Source organism: Nycticebus coucang, chromosome 20 (genome assembly GCF_027406575.1).
Source record: "Nycticebus coucang isolate mNycCou1 chromosome 20, mNycCou1.pri, whole genome shotgun sequence".
Taxonomy (NCBI): domain Eukaryota; kingdom Metazoa; phylum Chordata; class Mammalia; order Primates; family Lorisidae; genus Nycticebus; species Nycticebus coucang.
The window spans coordinates 1865110-1884473 of NC_069799.1; the positions used below are offsets into that span (position 1 = coordinate 1865110).

The following is a 19364-nucleotide window of genomic DNA, read 5'->3' on the forward strand; positions in this document are numbered from 1 at the left end:
ATTCTTCTCCAAGGAACTTTGCAGAGTAATATTTAAGAATTCTCCATTTCATTAGTAATGCCCCAAGTTGCATTTTTATCATGACAGCAAGCATGATGGCTGCTGAGTTTTCTGCCAGGCAGACTGTTAGCTTTGGCTGAAGCAAATAGTTCTAATCCACACCAAATTTAGGATTCTTAGTGAATTTATTTAGAATGTGTATATTGGTTGCCATGTAAAAATGCAGGTCTATGGATTTTCGATATGATTTTATTATAATATGCTATCCATATTTTATCATAATATGATTTAGCAAGGTAGCTCCCCTTATAGCTGTCTGCACCATGATGTCTATTATGTGTTCATTCCTAAATATGAAGAAATAAGGATACATTGGGTGCATTTATGAGTAGTGTTTTTCTGACCCTTTATTCAGTCTTCACCCAGCAAATGTTCCTGAGCTGGCCACAGAGCTGGATACGGGGGAGTCAACACAGGCGTGGGGACTGTGCTTGCCTAGCTCAACCCTCCAGAGGAGTGAAGGATACGCTGTAAAGAGGAAATTAGCATCAGTATAATATACTGAAATGTGGAAGGCAGGGGAGGGGTTAGGGGAGACCCTGCAGAGAGAGAGCACTGTTGGAGCCGTAGACAGCGCTCCCTGGAAGAAATGATCTGTGTGAAGACAGGAGGATGAGAGCAGAGTAGACACACGCGTGCTTGTCCTTGGTTAGCGTAACAGTTCATCTACCACAAATTAGTTTTTACATTCTGATATTTTGTAATAGAAGTTTTATCATTATAATCTCCTAAATTACTTTAAAGTTCATTACTGAGATGAGAAATTATCAACTTCTGAGAGCTGGTTTTTGCCCACTTCACTTGTCAATCGTTACTTTGTCTTATCTCTCTTTTTTTTGGCCATCTCTTCTCTATTTTTCTTTTGTGCAGTCTTATTTTTATATTTCTCCCTTGTGCATTTTTATTTCTTTGTCAGTGACCTAAGTGGCTCCTTTTGCTCAGGGGAATCCCTTGAGTCTTAGGACTCACAGTTGTCCAGGACATGTATCAGTCAGTTGGTAGCAGATGGGGCTGATGAATATGGCTTGTTCGCTGTGGACTTTCAAGTGCGGCTAGTAAGTAGTGCCATTTGCATCACTGACTTGGGGGTATGAATGTAATATTTTGCTTCTTAGACCTTTTTACTGAATTTTTTAATAGAACAGTAGTTTCATTTTGAGAGAGTTGAAAATATGCAAATGACATTATTAAGGCCTTATAACTACCATGTTCTGAACAACAAGGGCAGCCCATTTGCCTAGCGGAGCTCCATCTGTGTGGTTCAAGAGAATCCTTTATTTTATACAGAAAACTGAATAACTTAAGTGCCAAATAATATGTTATAGAAGACGTAGAATAAGAAAATAAGACCAGTGCCTGTACTTTGTATAGAGTAGGTGGCTTTAAAACAATTCAAGACTTTGTTAACACTGGCCTTGGGTTTGTGGATGTCTGCTTTGTCATATATATTTTGGAGAATAAAATTGAAAAACTTTAAGAGGGCTTCCGGTACTGGTCCCAATTCTAAAGAACTGTCTCTCTCAGGTAGCATCTTCCATATAAACACTGCCTGCTGGTCCAGTCTTAACGTTTCATTTTAGTTCATTACTCAGTTCATTGCTTTTAGATGACAGCCCAGTTTTTTTTTTTTTCCTGGATTAGGGCAGATGGTCCTGTCTGTTTTTATTTATTTATTTTTTTTGTTCTTTAAATGGGAAATGTTGATTAAGAAGAGCAAAAAATGAAATACAACCAGAAATTATGTAATCCAAGAAGAGCCAAATCTGTTTTATGTTTTTTTTTACTTAAAGTTTGCCATAGTTCATATTTGAGTTTCTAGAGTTCAAGTTTGACATATCTTAATATGTTATTTAAGATGGCTTTTGGTTTGTTGATTTATTTTGTTTCAACTTTACTTTCTAAAGAGTACAGAAGCCAGAAATGCTTATGGTTTTCTTTTTCCAGTGACATTCAAATAAGAAAATCCTTAGAAAAGAGTAGCTTTTGACAAATCCAAAATGTTTGAATAAATTCTACTTTATGCCACTAAAATCTCTCACCTGCAGTCTTGTGGGATTTGGCATTTTGTTACTGTTTGGACATGTAATCTTAAACCAGAATACTTAACAGATTTTCCAAAACAGAAGTCAGCAAGGGGCTGAGAAAACAGTTTGAAGGGCCTCTTTTGGGGGCAAATTTATCATCCATATGCATAATGATAATAGTGGAGTGTTTACAGATTTTAACACATTGACTAAAAAAAGAATTTGAGTTCATGGGTTCTAAAAAGTGGGAGGAAGAACTAACACAGAAGGAATGATAGAATTAGAAAATCATCTTGCAGTGACCAATGTACTAGTATGTTCCAGCAAAGATCATCAGTGTGGTTTTACTATAACCATCAGGTGAGAGAGAGAAGGTGCTGAAACAAGGGGAGAAGGTGTGATGCAGCATCTTAACCATGTGGTCAAACTGAGCATCACCAAACAGCTAACACCTCCTTGTGCTTGCACATGTTCTAGAATGGAAAGCACGCCTGTAAGATTGATAACCTGTACTTAATCAGGAGGAAATAGTCACACAATCCCAACAGTGATATACCCTATGAGAAAACTGGTCTGGACTCTTCAAAAATGTCAACATTATGAAGACAAAAAGGATAAGGGATTTCTGTTCTAGATTAAATGAAACTAATAAAATCTGACAACTAGGGCAGCACTTGATCCTGGATCAGATCCTAGGGGACCATCAAAGACTTCATCAACAGTTGGAGAGGTGGAACTATAGATTGTAGATTAAATTTTATTATTCCATTAATGTTAAATCTCCTGGTTGTGATAGTGATTTTGTGGTTATATAGAAGAACTTTTTATTCTTGGGAAACACATCCTGAAACTTTGAAGATGAAGTTTCACAAGATCAACAACTTTCTTTTAAATGGTTATAAAAAAAATTGTACGTAAATAGAAAGTGTGAACATGCAAATATAGCAAAATGTTCAAGCTGGTCAATCTGGGTGAAGGGTATATGGTTGTTTTTCGTAGCTTAGGCTGCTATAACAATACTGTAAACTGACTGGGCAGCTTAAACATTAAACATTTATTTCTTACTGCCCTGGAGGCTGGGAGTCCAAGATCAAGGTGCTGGCCAGTATGGTGCTTGGTAAGGGCTGTCTTCTGGCTGTCTGGATGGCACCTTCTTGCTGTGGCTAAGCGAAGAAAGCAAGTTCTCTTAGGACCCTTAAAAGGATGCTAATCTCATTCATGAGGGCTTCCTCCCCCGAAAGACCCACCTCCCTGTACCAATACATTAGGGAGCAGGGTTTCAACATACACATTTTGGGGAAGACACAAGATTCAGTTGATGACGGTGTTTATGCCAAGTACTACTCCAGCTTTTCTGTATATTAAAAATGTTTTGGAATAACTATTTTTACAAATCAGGCAATTTCACATAAAATTTTGCCTTTCCAGATTCTCTAGGAAAATGGGAATATCTGATCTGTCAATCTTGACCCATGATGCTTTATGAGTAGTTGGTGGGATGCATAGCAGCTACCCCCTTTAGATCCGTGAAAGTCTTTTCAGTTTTCTAAGATCTTTGCCTTTCCCTTTTTCCTCATCTGTATTTCCTGTCTGGGATCTGCAGGCATTTGAGTATGTACCCACATATGTAACCTTTGCTGGTTTACTGGGTGGGGTAGGTTGTATTATAATAACTTTTTCAGATGCTGGAACTCTGGTGAGTTTTTGGAGCTCTTGGACGTACAGCTAGCTCTGGATTCCTGTATCAGCTGGTGAACCTTGCTGGGTGCTTTGTCTATGGACTAAGTATCTAATCTTATCCTCAAATCATTTAGTCATTTGAGACATAATTAGAGAAAGGTGGATGTAAAAACTGTTCAAAACTTGCTCATAGGTGGTATAAAATTAAAATTCTCTTTCAGATGTAATGTTTTTACAAAATTGTGCTTTGTGAATTCTGCTTATCAGTTGACACAGTCTTGGAAAAATAGTGAATAAGCTACTTAAGAAATGTTTGACGTGGCATGCCAAGCCTTAATGAAAAAACATGTTGTGGAAACATTTATAGGTTGCTGATGCAGAAAGTAGTGCTTAAACTTTAATTACCTTTGTAAGTCATCCTATCCTGTATTTAAGCGACTGCCTTCCTGTTACACACCCAGGGAGGGCACCCGTTCTTGCTGGATAATCACGGAGCTGAGCCTTCCCCCAAAATAAGAGTGCCTGCCGTATCTGGCACAGGTTAGGGCTCAGGGAGCCAGGGAGCAGTTCCAACATGCAAAAGGAAAAGAAGGAAAGGACTGGAGCTGAGTTGAGTTTGCCAAGCAGGCATATTTACCTAATACTTTATCTGTTTTGTGGGGTTTGCATCTCTCTATAATTTGATGTTCTTAAAAATACTTGCAGCTTTCCCATGCACATAGATGATTTTTGTGTTGTGAAATAAACATAAGGATTTTTCTTAGGGAATCTGATGGAAATGAGCATAGAATCTCCTACTGTTTTAGGTAGAAGCCACGTAAAGAGAGGTGATTAGGAGGGTATCTGGGATCCCTTCTCCTCTTCTCACTAGGAACCTGGAGCTTCTGAGTGGCCCCTTCCCATTTGCCTATAGGTGGGTCAGTGTGAATGTTCTTTGTAGGACTTTGCTCAGATCTTGAAGGGGGGGATCATTCTACCGAATTCCAGAAATAACAGCAAAAACTCAGAGAAAGCCTCCTGCCCCACCCTCCTGTTCACCCCAGCAGAAAGAGTTCATCTCTCCTTTCCATCTTTTTTCTTAAGGTTCCAGAACCTGTTTGGAACTCAGGCCACTCTTGAAAGTCGTTTCCTGGACTTTGCACAGTACATGGGCACCTGCCTGCTGCTTTCTTTTCAGTGTGGAGAGGCCCGTATGCTTTTGGCTGCCTTTCAGGATTTCAAATAGAGTAACCACTTAACAGTTAAATGGCCAGTGAGATATTTATCTTTATATTTTTACTATTAGGATGAGTGATATCTCAAGGTACTTCTTATGCAAATTTGTTCTTTGGTTTGTGAGTTCAGTCATCTTTAATATTTATATTTAAACCAATTAACTGTGGATCATAATCACTGTGGGGAGGTTTCAGGTAAATGATCCCACTTTTATATGTGATTATTCTTTTTTTCTCAATGTAAGTAATACTTTAAAAATGAAGACAGGCAATATATATATATTTTTTTTTTTCTGAGTAGAAAAGCAAGTCAACAGCATTCTTAAATTGTTTCCCTTTACCCTCATTCACTCTCTTCTGCATTTGTAGCCACTGACTGGGTGTCTGGCTGATTCTTATTATTGACTCATTTTTCTTTTCCACCTAAAAGTATTTATTTCTATTTAGTTCTTATGTTGATTATTTACTGTTGACTTTAAGCTTCTTATCCACAAAATGGGCACAATCAGAAGTGGCATACTTTCACGTGCCTAGTTTGTTATGCGTGATCTGTTGAGGAGAGTAGCTCTGGCAGCTCCTTGGCGAGTCTGAGAAGGTACATGATGTTATGATGAGTGTATCTGCAAACGGGCCCTGTGGGTGAGCCCTCGACAGAAGCTCAGTGAGATGACACCATGTCATCCCCTTGGAATGACGGGCTGCTACAACCATAAATACCTTCTATAACTAGCAGCTATGTGTGGAGCTGTGTTTCTTTTCTAAGAAGGAAAAAATGTGAAACAAACCAACGAAGTAAATTGTGTTTATAAAAGGGGACATTTTAATTAGTTTAGGCCTTGCAGTTATTCAAACAGTCTGAACTTAACATTTCTTTTTGGAACAAACATGAAAACCATCATTTATGGAAAGTTTAAATGTCACCTGGTGCATCTTCTGTGTGTGAGTTTTCATTGCTTCTTGGCCTTTTGTCGAAGTTCAAGTATATATATATGTGTCAGGTTTTTTTTTTTTTTTTTTTTTTTTTTTTTTTCATTTTAAAGAAACTGTACTTGCCTTGCTTGTGTATTTTTATTTTAACCTTTCCTTTGCTAAAAATGTTTTCTTTTTTCTTTTTTCTTTTTTTTTTGAGACAGAGTCTTACTTTGTTGCCCTTGATAGATTGCTGTGGCATCACAGTTCACAGCAACCTCAAACTCTTGGGCTAAGTGGTTTTCTTGCCTCAGTCTCCCAAGTAGCTGGGACTATAGGCACCCACTGCAACATTTGGCTATTTTTTTAGAGATGAAGTCTCGCTGTGGCTCAGCTTGGTGTTTGAACTCATGGTCTTTGAACTCAGGCAGTCCACCTGCCTCAGCCTCCCACAGTGCTAGGATTACAGGCACGAGCCATTGCGCCCAACAAAATGCTTTATTTTCTTGGTAGGTGTTTTGCTTTTAGGGAGAAAGAAAAACTTGTGCCTTTGACCTGAACCCCTGCCTTTCTTTGTGGGGGCGGAGTCCAAACAGGCTGATTCTCACCTGATTTAACATCATTTCTCACCTCATTTGGGGGCATGTTTGAGTGAGAGACTCTCATCTTAACCCCTCTTCAAAAAGCCATTTAGAATGATATTTTTACAATATAAACCTAAAAGTGTGAAGAAGGGAAGTTGTTTTACAAACTCATCATTTTAGAGGTATGTAGCAAAGGAATAGTTTCAAATATAACTTAATTGACACAAATATTTTATTGTTGTTAAATGGCAACTCTTTGGGAAATAAAGAATTCAGTGTTCCAAAAACAAACAAAACAAATTTTTTTCTTCCCTCAAACATGCCTATATCTGTAAAATAAAATGCCACTTGCCACTTCTCTAAGGGAAACCCTGTCCAAGAATACCCTGTGGTACCTCTTTTTTTTTTTTTTTTTGATGATGAGCTAGTCTCAGTCTCTGCCGTGGGGAAAAGCCTTCCAGATTCTAAGAAGACAGCGATGTAAAAGCTATGGGTTATTATGTTCACCCATTCCAGCTGGGGCTACCAGCGAGGTCAAAACAGGTGGAAAACCCATTCTGACTCATTTGCCTACCTCATGACAGCATCAATGTGAGGGAAAAGGAATATGAAGTTTGCTCACATGGTTTGCCTCTGACCTCATTCACTTGCTAAAAACCAGAAGAAGTAGGCAGCCCTGGGAAGGACGAAAGAGAAACATGTCCTGTGACCTTGCTCCAGAGCCTTGCAATTCTGCCTCTTCCAGAACAACCTTTTGTTCATTTGACACATAAAAAGTATGAAGTTCTAAAGAGGGCATAGGGAGACAAGTGACATGGTTTCCAACCTGATTCAAAGATGATGTCCTTTGAAGGCAGTGATCAGCTTCCTTCTTAACTTTGTTCACTTCTGGGAGGATCAGCTGTCTGTCCTTCTCTCCTCTCCCTCACAATGTGGGGTGTGCGTGGGTGGGGACCAGGCAGAAGCTTGGTGTAGCTCAGCCACACGTGCTCCACACAGCTGGGCTCTGAAGCTCTTTCAGGGGAGGGTGGTGATCAGTCTGCTCCCAGACACATGTAAATCTTGCTTAGGGAGAGGAAGGCTGAGCTGAGTCAGCTCCATTATTTAGGTAGTAGAGTTGTAAATTTGACATTTTCATACCAGATTGTTAAACCCTCATGTAACAGTTTATATGTGGTAAGTAACTATTACTTTAGTTCAGTTAAACAGATTTTATTTTAACTCTTGTTTGGTGCAAATTGTATGCCTGGGATCTATTTAGGTTTTTATTCTTTTGTCTGTGGCAGCACAAAAGCATTAAATAAATGTATTGGAAATGCACTTTTCTCTTCTTTTTCCAGATTTACAGTAGGAGCTCTGAAAGAAGGCAGAGTAGTGCCATGCTTCTGCAGGAGCAGGGTGATGAGTAGTCTCAGGGCAGACTGTCGAAGCTCCACCTTCTGTCTCCAGGCCCTGCTTTTTTGATTTTCTCAGAATCTTCTGTTTATTTATCTTCACTCATAGTCCACTTTTTCTTGTTCCTCCTTTTCTCATGTGCCTTTCAATGGCTTTTGCTCTGTTCATTTGACAATTTTTTATGAATAAAAAAAAAAAAACCCAAGAGGTGAAAAATTACCTTTTGGTAGCAATGTACAATTTTTGGATGATGGTTACACTTAAAGCCAAGAACTCACTGCTGTACAGTGCATCCACATTGCAGAATTGTCCTTGTGCCTCCTAAATACATTTAAATAAAAACAAAACCAACACAAACCCGCTCACGGGGCTCGAGCATCTCTTCCTGTGTCCACATCAGGGCCAGCACCCCCCAGTTTTGGCCTTTTGCTCTCTCTCTAACCTTCCTTGCAGCTCCCAGCCTCTATTTGTTGTGAGGAAGGTTCTACTTGCTTTGGGACCGGCACGAGGCTGTGGCCTTGGGGAAATCATGTCTGCTCTCTGAGCTCCGAGTCTTGGCTTGTTCCAGTCAGCAGGGACAGTGGGAGGACACGTGCCTAGCACCAGGTACTGTGACCTGCCAAATAGACTCCAGTAAGCTCACCACTGCAGGGGAGCAGAGAATGACTGTCTTGCAATGGAGGTTATAAAACTTAGCCAGGTGTTGATGCACAGACCAGCCCATTCCTCGGTGCTCAGAAAGCATCAGTTTTTATGATTGTGACCAAAGACAGGTGGACAAGGGCAGGTGGACAAGGGAAGTCCTGACCTCTCTGTGGAGGGTGTCTTTATCTCAGGACCTTTCACTTGTATTTCTGGCTGAAACCCAATTCTTTTCGAGGTTGAACAGATCTTTTTTCCTTTTAATCTAGATTCTTTCCCCATTTTTTCCTTTTTCTGTCAAAAGTATAACTATTTCTTCTGTCATCCGTATTTGAAAGCAGGGCATGGGAGCTCTCCAGGTTTATATCACCCCATTTCTTGCACATAGTCCTGAGGACCCTGTGTTTGCAGATTTCTTAACTCTTCCCTTCTTCGTGCAGTGAGTAGGTGATCCTCCCTGTTCCGGTCTGCACTACTATTGCTCCAAGGACAGGGTGTGGATCTTGCCCTTCCAGGGGAATCTAAATGTGTTGTCTGTGACAGAAGTAAACAGTTGTAACCTTCAGTTCATTGGAATGAAGCCGTATGATGGAACCAGTATCCTTCACCCTCCAGAAATTGAGACAATTTTGTCTCTGCAACTGAACCAGTTCACTTAGTTTGATTATTCTTGTTTGTTTGTTTGTTTTGTGTTTCTTTTAACTGACAATTAACTTTACATTTTGTTTAATAGGGGCTTCCAGAGAATGTGAGGGCATGTCCACTTTTCATTTATGGATACAATTTATTATCTATATCCTAATGAGTCTTTGACACTTGGTTTTTTTTTTGAATGTGGGTTTTCTTTTAAAAATATGCAGTTTTTAAAACCATGATATTGCCACCAGCCCATTTGTTTTTCTTGCCAGAATAATAGTAAACATGTTATCCTACTAAACAGAACACATCGAGGGGAAAATGAAGAACTTATCCTTTTAAAGTTTAGTGTGGTGTCAACTATTTTTTTGTGATTTTTAATATAGACCTTTTTAGTTAGGAAGTATCTGTTGAGCTTTGAGCACGCGGGACTGTGGCCGTGTCCTCCATGGGGTCAGCAGACTGCAGATGCCCTGAAGCCTGTTTTTGTACAGTCCATAAACTAAGATGGTTGTTACACTTTTAAAGGGTTGTAAAAACAAAGAAGAACATGTAACAGACCTGTATCTGGCCTGTAAGGTTTAAAATACACATATTTATCCAATTCTTTATAGAGAAAATATGCCTTCTCCAGACCAGCAGTATTTCTGCCTTCCTGCAACTTCTATTTTAGTAGGAAAGATGATTGATAAACAAGAGAACATATAAATAAACAAGAGAATTCTTTTCAGATTTTGATAATTGATAAGAAAGTGACAAGAATGAGGTGAGGGCAAAGGGTCAGGGTTAGGTGGGATTTTTCCAAGAGGTAACTTTAAGGTTGGAGACCGACACGGAGAATGGCCCTGTGAAGCCAGCTTGCCAGCCCACTCTTCCTGGGTCCTCCACATACCTGTGTATCTGCAAGGCTCAGCTAGACATTGGTTCCTGGGGCATCCTTCTCAAATCCTCTTTCTGATGACCTTTACCATAGCACCTGCCATACATGGCATTGTAATGACCCATTTCCTTTCATCCCTCCACCCCTAGATTTGAAATGTTTTAGAAAAGAGGTTGATCTTGGCAATCTTCTCTCTCCAGCATTTACCTCATGGGTTGAACAGTTAAGTGGAATTTACTTTAAACTCAAAATTAAATCCCATTAAGTCCATTGTGAAAATCAAGAGGCTACTCTACTAAGACACCATCATTCATCTAGGAATTATCCTTGGTGCTTCACATTTCTTCACCCTTACCTTACATATCCAATTCTTCAGCACCTACATCTCTAAAACTAGTCCTTTCTCACCATCTTTTCTATCAACTGCAATTCAGGCCCACTGGTCTCTCTCTCCCTGTGCTTACCTTGCTTACATCCATTGTTTATGCAGAAACCATAGATCTTTTAAAACTGAGAATAAGGTCATGTCGGTCCTTCCACTGAAATGCTCCAGTGGCTGCCTGAGGACCACACCAAAACCCCGCCTCAAAGACACCCTCATTCCCGATTTCTTTATTATGTTTGTGGGGGTAACAGGTGACTGGTTTGATGATAACCCTAGTTAAAAGGACTTGGGGAAAGAATTTGACAACCGTATTGTCTTCTAATGGTATTGTTTTTTCTTTTTTCTTTTTTTGCAATGCAGAGTATGAGTTGGAAGTAAAGAGGGTGCAAGACATTCTTTCTGGAATAGAGAAACCACAGGTATGTGAATTTCTCATCATGAGCAACACTTTCTTAAGAATTTCAAAGGTGCTTTATTTTCACTACACATTGGGTAAGCAGAGGGTCCCTTCCCCTTGCCCATTATCGTGGTCATCATCCACTGAAATGTCTCCATGGAGGTATTTGGAATGTGGGTAGGCTTTCTAACTTTCAAGGAGGCATTTTCCCCCTTTTCTTGGGTCTACAGAACGGTTGTGACATATATATATTTTTTAACCTGTGTAAATGTAGTAATAATAGTTTTTTTAAACCTCAGTAATTCCAATATTTTTCCTGGTAAATTTTAAAAAGATATTTAAATATTACCTGAGAAAAATAAGTCTAGAACATTGGTTACAATTGCATGAAAAAATAAAATCAGTGGGAGTGGTGGGTGATACTGATTGTGAGGTGTTAAGTTTGAATTTGCCAGGTGTTTTGAAACTTAAGTGAAAAATTCAGAATGTTGATTAGCCTTTCATATGAGATTAGAGAGCCAAAGTCCTATGGAGTATTTTCTAGCTAAACTGGAAAACCTTGCTTCTTCAAGTGTTTCAAATACTGAAGCTTTTTTTTTTTTTTCTTTTTGTGGTTTTTGGCCAGGGCTGGGTTTGAACCCACCACCTCCAGCATATGGGGCTGGTCCCCTACCCCTTTGAGCCACAGGTGCTGCCCCAAATACTGAAGTTTTTAAATAGAAGACCCCAAGTATGCCTAAGGGTCCATAGTTGAGTTTGGCTGGACCCAAGAGCATGAGGTGTGGAGGAGGACAGGTTTAATAGGCACTTGTAGAGGAGTAGGGTGGGTGGGGAGTAGGCTGCATTTGAGGGGTTTTGAGCAAAGAAAGTTTTATTATAAGGGCTGAATTTCCAGAATGATCAAATGAGTTGGAATGAGAAGAGAGTGGACCTCGGGAGAGAAGTGCTGGGAATCTACCGCTGTGGCTTGGTGAGACAGTAGGAGTCAGGGTTGGGGTGGTGGCAGTAGGTGTGGCTGTTCACGGAACAGATCTGTAAGGCTCTGTAACCTTTACTGAGCAGCCGCGGTGACTGGGCCTCCACGTTTGTGTGCCTCCTTTTAGGAATTGCTTGCTTTAAGACAGGGGTATCCAGCCTTTTCTTTTTTTTCTCTTTCACAAATTGGAAGAGTAAGAGTTGCTTTGGGCCACACGTTAAATACACCAACACTAACAACAGCTGATGAGTGAATGAAAAGGTCTGTGCACAAATAAGCAAACCAGTCCTCCAATCATCAGCACGCGCTGGGGGCTGGCTACGGGTGGGCTCCCTGCTCTGAGGCGTCTCCCCCAGTTGCTGTCTGTGCCGCTCTGGGGTGCTGCCCCTCTCCATGCACAGCACCCCTACTGCTCTGCCATGCTGTGTCCTCCCCTCCCGTGCTGTGCTGGCCCATGCCCTCACTCCATTCACCCCCATCTGTGACCGTCCCAGGAGCTTTGAGTTCCTCTAGAACAGGGCCACAGGTGCGTCCTCACTATCTGCAGTGTCATCCATGGACGTGGTGTGTTTGTCTCACTGGCAGGGCATCCAGAAAGATAAACACTGCAGTCATTCTCAAGGGTCTGGTAAGTCAGTGCTGTGCAGAGGAGGACAGGCGCTGACTCCAGACCACACACAGGAGTGGTCCTGGAACCTGTAGAAGGGGTGACAGCTTCTCTGGCAGTGAGGAGTGGAATATAGGAAAAGATTTGGAAAGGCTTAGGGGCAGAATCATGGACAAAACTTGTATTCAAAGTCTTGTAGAAAGAAGAAAAATCCATGAAGGAGACAGAGAACCGTGATCAGAGAGGGCAGAGCAACATGGTAGCTATTGTCCTGAGCCATCGCATGTCTGTCACTGTGTACACAGGGCTTTTCTTCAGATCCCTCTGGTCACTTCTCTACTGCAGAACCAGCAGAATCTCCCTCTTCCTTCAGGTTGCTGTGCTCCAGCTGCACAAAAGCAGTGTTCAGATGTGTTGGGCCTTTTCCCTGACTGATTCAGCATTTATTAAGCACTTGATCTCTGCAGTTCTAAGAGCAGAGTAGACAGGCTTTTGTAAGTAGCTGTGATGTGAGGTGTAATGTATAGCGAGTGTGTTATCTGAGAACTTTCATCTGTATCATTTAGGATTTAAGAGTGGGGCTGCTTGGCTGCAGAAAGCTGGTAGATGCTGACTCCACCCAACCCCAGCCTGGCCAGGCAGTTCTGTCCCTATCACAGAGAGATGGTTCTCAAGAGCCCAGGGCCCTTAGCCCTTGAATCCAGGCTAACTCCCCCATCCTTATTTGGTGTCCACATAGTAGCCTCCTGAGAATTCTGCTTCACAATGGCCAACACAGTATGGATGTAGGGTGATGGTGTTATCTGATCTACCAGATGATTTTATCTCTCATTATAAAGTAGTTAATTGGTGATCTGATTTCATATGTCAATTCTATAAATGTTATAGTTTGCTTTAACATCCATGAGTCTGGTGGACTCTGCAGTTCCAGCTAGACTGAGTTTCTGAGTCTGCTGTGCAGGGAACCAGGCCTGGAGAATTCACTCAGGGAAGTGCCATGAGGTAGTGGCCTGTCTGCAGGGTCAGCCAGCTTGCCTGGACGCCATGCTTTCCTTACCCTCCTCCAAACATCTAAGATGGCTTTTGGCTTAGAAATTCAGTCAAAGGGTAACATTTCCCTGTTAGCATGGTTTAGATGGCTAAGAATATAGTGAATATAGCCAAGGTTTTTCCTTATTCCTGTAATTCCAGAGTGGTTAGTTCTGCTGCATGAGAAGAGCAGTAAACTCCAGAGTTGTTAAAGGCCCATAGATCAGCATTTATAGCTAATGTTCCTTTTAGCATCGAGACTTAGATTTGCCATATTACATCCCTTTCAAGCAGTCTGATGAAAGCTATCTGATAGGACACAGATGTTTCTGGACACAGCTGCTTCATCAGTATACGGGTGGTGACCTGGGTGACCACCCTCTAGGCCTGGGTCCTGCTGGCAGCTCAGGCCTGTTGAGGCTGCCTCAGCTGAAAATCCCCAGGCAAGGGGATTTTCACGCGGCCATGCACGTCTGTGCCTGCTGCCTTTGCACGTGACTCAGGCAGCTCCCTCCTGTCAGCTGTGTTAGTGTCCTGCTGCTGGAACCGGTCACCACAAAGTGAGTGGCTGAGAACAAAACAAATTCACAATAAATTTCTAGAGGCCAGAAACTCCCAAATGTGTCTGGCTGTGCTAAAGGCAGGTATTGGCAGCACTCCACTACTTTCTGAGGCTTTGGGGATGATCTGTGTCCTTGTCCCCCGTGCAGCTGGCTGTCCTTGCTGCCGCATGTCCCTTTCTGACTCTCCTGCCTCTTTCACTCATGAGGACCCTTGTCATCACGCTGGGCACATCTGGGTGTGGTGCAGGATGATCTCCACCTGGCAAGAGCTTTCACTTAATCACACTTGCCAAGTCCCTTTGGCCATGAGAGGTGGCACATTCAGTTATAAGGACGAGCTATGGACATTCCTGTGGGGCCATTGCTCTGCCCACCACACTGCTGGCTCCTCACGAGCCCTCCTGCCTGTGGACAGCCCACTCTTCCTGCCCAGCCTGGCTAATTGTTTCCATAGGAGTTTTTCTGCCTTCTCCTACACTTTTTCTCTCTCAAGTTATTTGTGATTGTGTTGTATTTAAGTGTGTCTAATATCTAGCACTGTCCTTGGCAAATGTTTGCAGAATAAATGTGTGGTCAATTGCAATGGGCATAGCCAGGATCTGGCCCTTCAGATGGAAGGCCCAGGCTTTGCAGTGTGGCATTCTGGGTCAGGACCTAAATTGGCTACTGTCAGATAACCTCACTGTGCCTCAGTATCCTCGCCTTTGAAAGGTAAAATAATAAATACCACACAGGATTATGTGAAAAGCAAATTATATGCTGTCCATAAGATACTTGGAATGGAGTATTTCTCTACAGTTTGTAGTATATCATTAAGCAAAAGTGAAATTCCCTCCTACACTCTGAAATGAGAAGGGGGGGGGGGTCGTCAGCTTCCCTTCCACAGAAAGAAGCAGAAACTTGGGAACACAACTGTAGAAAAGATTGTTATTCTAACTTTTTTTTCCTTTCAGCCATATCCAGTAGTGCCTCTAAATAAAAGGCATCTATTTTTCTTGAGGTTTTGCAAGTGATCTGACTCAATACAGAACAACAGCTAGCACTGTGGGCTCCAGCCATCTGTCTAGAACTTTGGGCACCCTTAACTAAGCAAGTTGTTTACTCTTCAGAGACCCAGATGCATAGTCCCTTTTCCTTGTAATTTCCTTAAAAACAGTGCATACACATTGAGTATTTGTCTTGAGACTGCAGTAGTTAGAAGCCTGGGAGACTTTGCTGCTATTGCCCCTTCTCTGGAGGAACACACTTGATACTATTGTCAGAGGCTTCAGAATTAACTAGCAGCCTCCAGCCTAACGAGGTCTAATCTTCTAATCTTCTCTGACGGAGCTTCCCATATACTGGTGGGCTGTTTATTTTCAGGATATAAATAAGTGAAACCTGAAATTGTGGTTCTGCATTGTTCCTATCCACTAGTGTTTAGCTTGTTGAAACAATTGATTTGTCGGTTCCAGAAGGGAGTAAACTGACCTAGGAGAGCACTTCCCTTGCTGGAGGCATTCCTTGAAAGATAAATAGCTGTGCCTGTGGGAGCAGACAAAGGCTGTTGGCACCTAAGCTGTGACAGAAGTAGGTGACTGAGAAAGTTCTGTATGTGAGTCTCCCAGTTCTTTGACCTTTTCCTTTTTCATTTATTTTCCTTTGTGACATTATTGCCCACAAGATGCTGTTCACTTCTAATGCTTTAGAAGTAAAGCCAGTATTTCTAAGCTAATTTTTTTTAGTGTATTCCTTAATTAGGTCCGGAATTAACATAGTTAATTCCGAAGTCCAGACCAAATTTAGAAGTTACTAACATGCAGAGAAGTGTTTTTGAATATGACAGTAACAATTTAGTAACTATAAGAATAAATGATGTTTCTGATCCAAATAATGAATATCACTTACATAATAAATTCTGAGATAAAAATCACAAAATTGTACAGCATAGTGTTAAAATACTAGGGTGAACAGGAGAGAAGACACAAGGAAAAAAGAGAGCTAAGGATTAAATATCAAATAGGAGATAATGCAGTATTTTGACATATATCTGTCTATATAAACATATACCCCTACATCCATACATACACATACATAACAACTGCTGTCAAAGTTGTGATCTATACTTAATAAACACATAGACAGGAATGATTTCTAATCAGTATGTGAAGTGATGATTTTGTGAGTCCTTCAAGGTACTTAAAAGTAGTTTACTTTAAATAAGTCAGCATATGACTTATTAGGCCTAACATGTACTAGTAGCCTAACAACAACACTTCTATATTGCTAGTATAAAACAAATGTCAGGCTCTATCTTGTCTAATAATCTTGTAGAAAAAAAAAATCTAGAAATTACTCCTTTTACCACCCTTACAAAGGAGGTTGACTTCTAGTTATGGTGTATAAACAAAAATCAGGAAGTCAGATTTAAGGCTGCTAAACTTTGGGGGAGGGGCAGGCAGACAGTAGCTATGATATCCCTGTGATGATCAGGACCCTCGCTAAGTTGCCTGGTCGCTGCTGAGGAGAAAAAGAGACTTGCAGAGTGAAGCTGGCGCTCTGCAGATAGGCTGGAACCCAGATGGTGTTCCTGGGCGTCTGAATCTCTCATTGAGGCATTACTGCCCAGGACACATGAAGGCAATAGGTCTGGCTCTGAGGACTCACTTTCACATGACATTGTCTTAAAAGACACTGTCATTTTCTGGAATTGTCCATGAAATGAAGGAAAGAGAGTTCCCGAGACCATGGGCTTTCTGTCAGGATTCTAATTCCTGAAGAAAGGAGACCTAAGGCCAGGAGTCAATGGGAGGGAGGGGGCAGAAGCACAGGCAAGGATCTGGCCCTAGAACTTGGTTTTAATCTGAGTATCAGGCTGCTTAGCTTAAGGTGGAATCTGCAAAACCTGCTGCCCTTTGAAAATGATGCTGAGTTTTCAGCGTGCATTTCTCTTAGATTGGCATGTGGAGAGAATGCACTTCCACAGACCCCTGTGTTCAGATGACAGTTCTGCTCCTGAAGCCTTGCTTAAGGAAAACACGAATGTTATTTTAGTTGATGCTTCAAGTATTGTACATCTCCAGTTACATAAAAATTAACCAAGTCCTAAACAAAAAAATTAAATCCGTAGTAGCTGAACTAAAAGGCAGAGTCTGAAGGGATGTGAATTTATGGAGGCTTGTTTGGTATCTAGAGTGCTCATTTGACTGAGCCACTTTGAGACGTGCTACTGTTTCACACCACCATTCACACATCAGCATACTGTGCTCTTAGAACTGAGCAAAACAGCCATTTATCACTCTTGTTGAATATTTCCTAGGACCTAATCAACATCCTTTTAAACTGAACTCTTCACAGCAAAATATCTCCTATGTTAAAAATGAAATCTACTTCTCAATCCGCCAAGATTATTCATTCATGTATGTGAATGAATTTATGTAAAGCATACTGTCTATAAATCTAAGTAGAGTAACAACAGACACATAACCACACATTGCTCCATGTAAGGAAGAAGCACCAGATGTAGTTACCAGGAAAGTGTGCCCAGAGCTCAAAGAAAGTAGTGATGGATTCTGACCAGGGCATCAAGAAGAACAGTACAGAAATGTTCCTGGCACAGGAACATTCCTGAGGGTCTTAGGCTGAGGCTCTGTGAGGCTGAAAGTCTGTCTTCTTCATCCTGTGTCATGTTCACAGCCCTCACAGGGGCAGGTGTGATGTTTAAGTGAATAAACAAAGGCAGCATTTGAAGTGGGTCTAAAAGAAGTTTGTTAATGTCAAGAAAGTGGGAAAGTTGAAAGCTAAGTCCTAGGGGTACAATAGGACAGTATCCTGAAGGTTGGTCCCAGCTGCAGTCCGGGCAGAAAGGGTTTGAACAGGTTTGAACCCGCCACCCTTGGTATATGGTGCCGGCGCCCTACCAACCGAGCCACAGGCGCTGCCCCTCTTCAGAAGTTTTAAAGAGTTGTGTAATACCAGCCACCAGCCACCAGCCACCGTGTCACCTGTGTGAGAAACTCGGCCTATCTCACTCCCTTTGAATTTTACTTTTTTATTCCATAAATATTTACTAAGCCACCATTACTCACAGTTAAATGTAACTTGAGCCTATCCTTAGGGACTGCCCACAGGGGAAGGAGACAAAGGCTGTTGGTGTGACTAATGGTGACAACAGTGCCTCCATGACTCTGTAGAACATGGAGGAGTGACAATGGGTGGGAAGTAGTAGCTTGGCTGGGATCTTGAAGAATGAGTAGGAAGCGGACTGAGTAATGGGCTGACTGTATCATGAAGCTGTGTCTGTATGGACCAGAAAAGGTATGGCGGGATCTCTGCTAAAAATGTAATGGATGACAGGCTGAAAGGGAAACTCAGCATTCGTTTTCTGTGTTTATTATTTGTGTATTTAATGTATTTTATATTGTAATACTCTTTGTGTAGATTAGACGGTGACAAAAATGGAAGAAGAAAAAAATAGCTGCTGAATAATTTCCCATCTCCATTAACAGCCCAGTAATCTGCAGCTGTAAAATCTTTGTGAACATTAAGCTTCAGCATCTATATTAACTCTTGTTTGTTTGGTTTTAATGTTATTCAGATCAACATCTAGTTAGCAATTAGAATAACCTTTTAAAAATTAGAACATTAAAGTTTTGTCGTTAGATTTACTTCAAAGAATTAGACCACACTTTCAGGTAAGTTTCTCCAGAAACAGACTCCGAATCAGAGATTTGAGTGCAGATAGTTTCTTTGGGAAGGTGACCCAGAACTTCCAGCTGGGGACTGGGGCCGAGGCGGGAAGGGAAGGAAGTCAGTGCAAGGTCTGTGAATGTGCATGTCGCTGCTCCGGGCAGCTGGGCTCAGTCCATGTAAAGACCTCTGGGAGACAGTGTGGATGTTAGAATATGCCTCAGAGTAGTTCTCAAGATGGGTGAGAAAGTTAGGGTATTTTAAGTCCCAGTCTTTTGTCCAAACGAAGTCTTATGCACAGGCTAAACCAGGAAAATAAAAGCAGAGTTTGAGGACAAGAAACAGCTCCTTTTCTGCACACTGTCCTGGGTCAGCCTGGTCCTTGGTTCCAATTCCTCTGCTGTTGGGCTCCCTTGGGAATCTGCAGGTCTGAAGGGTATCAGTGTTGAAGAATAACTCAACACCAGGCAGGGCTTGAAGGCCACCAGAAGGTGTCCACATAGTGCGTCATGTGGTGGCTATCACAGAGATCACTGAAGTCTCACATCAGCTTTTTACCTTTACAACACACCCCTATTCATGACTGATGCGTTTCCTCTCTGGAGGACTGTAGTGGATTGCGCTGGACTTGGATAAAGTTTGCATTGTAAGGATAGCTGCTGTGGGAGCTCTTACTTTTGACATTAGGTTTTGACAAGGGAACACAGATAGGGTG

The 19364-nt window shown here is 41.5% G+C and overlaps 1 protein-coding gene across 4 annotated transcripts in view; it reads left to right on the plus strand.

Annotated features, from left to right (window-relative positions):
- Window positions 1-19364, plus strand: part of FNDC3B (fibronectin type III domain containing 3B) — a 369147-nt gene that overhangs the window by 255057 nt on the left and 94726 nt on the right. For all 4 annotated transcript variants that reach the window (XM_053573184.1, XM_053573186.1, XM_053573185.1 and 1 more), the window contains one exon: window positions 10770-10828. In XM_053573184.1, coding sequence (XP_053429159.1) covers window positions 10770-10828 — 59 coding nt within the window. The remainder of the gene's footprint in view (window positions 1-10769; window positions 10829-19364) is intronic.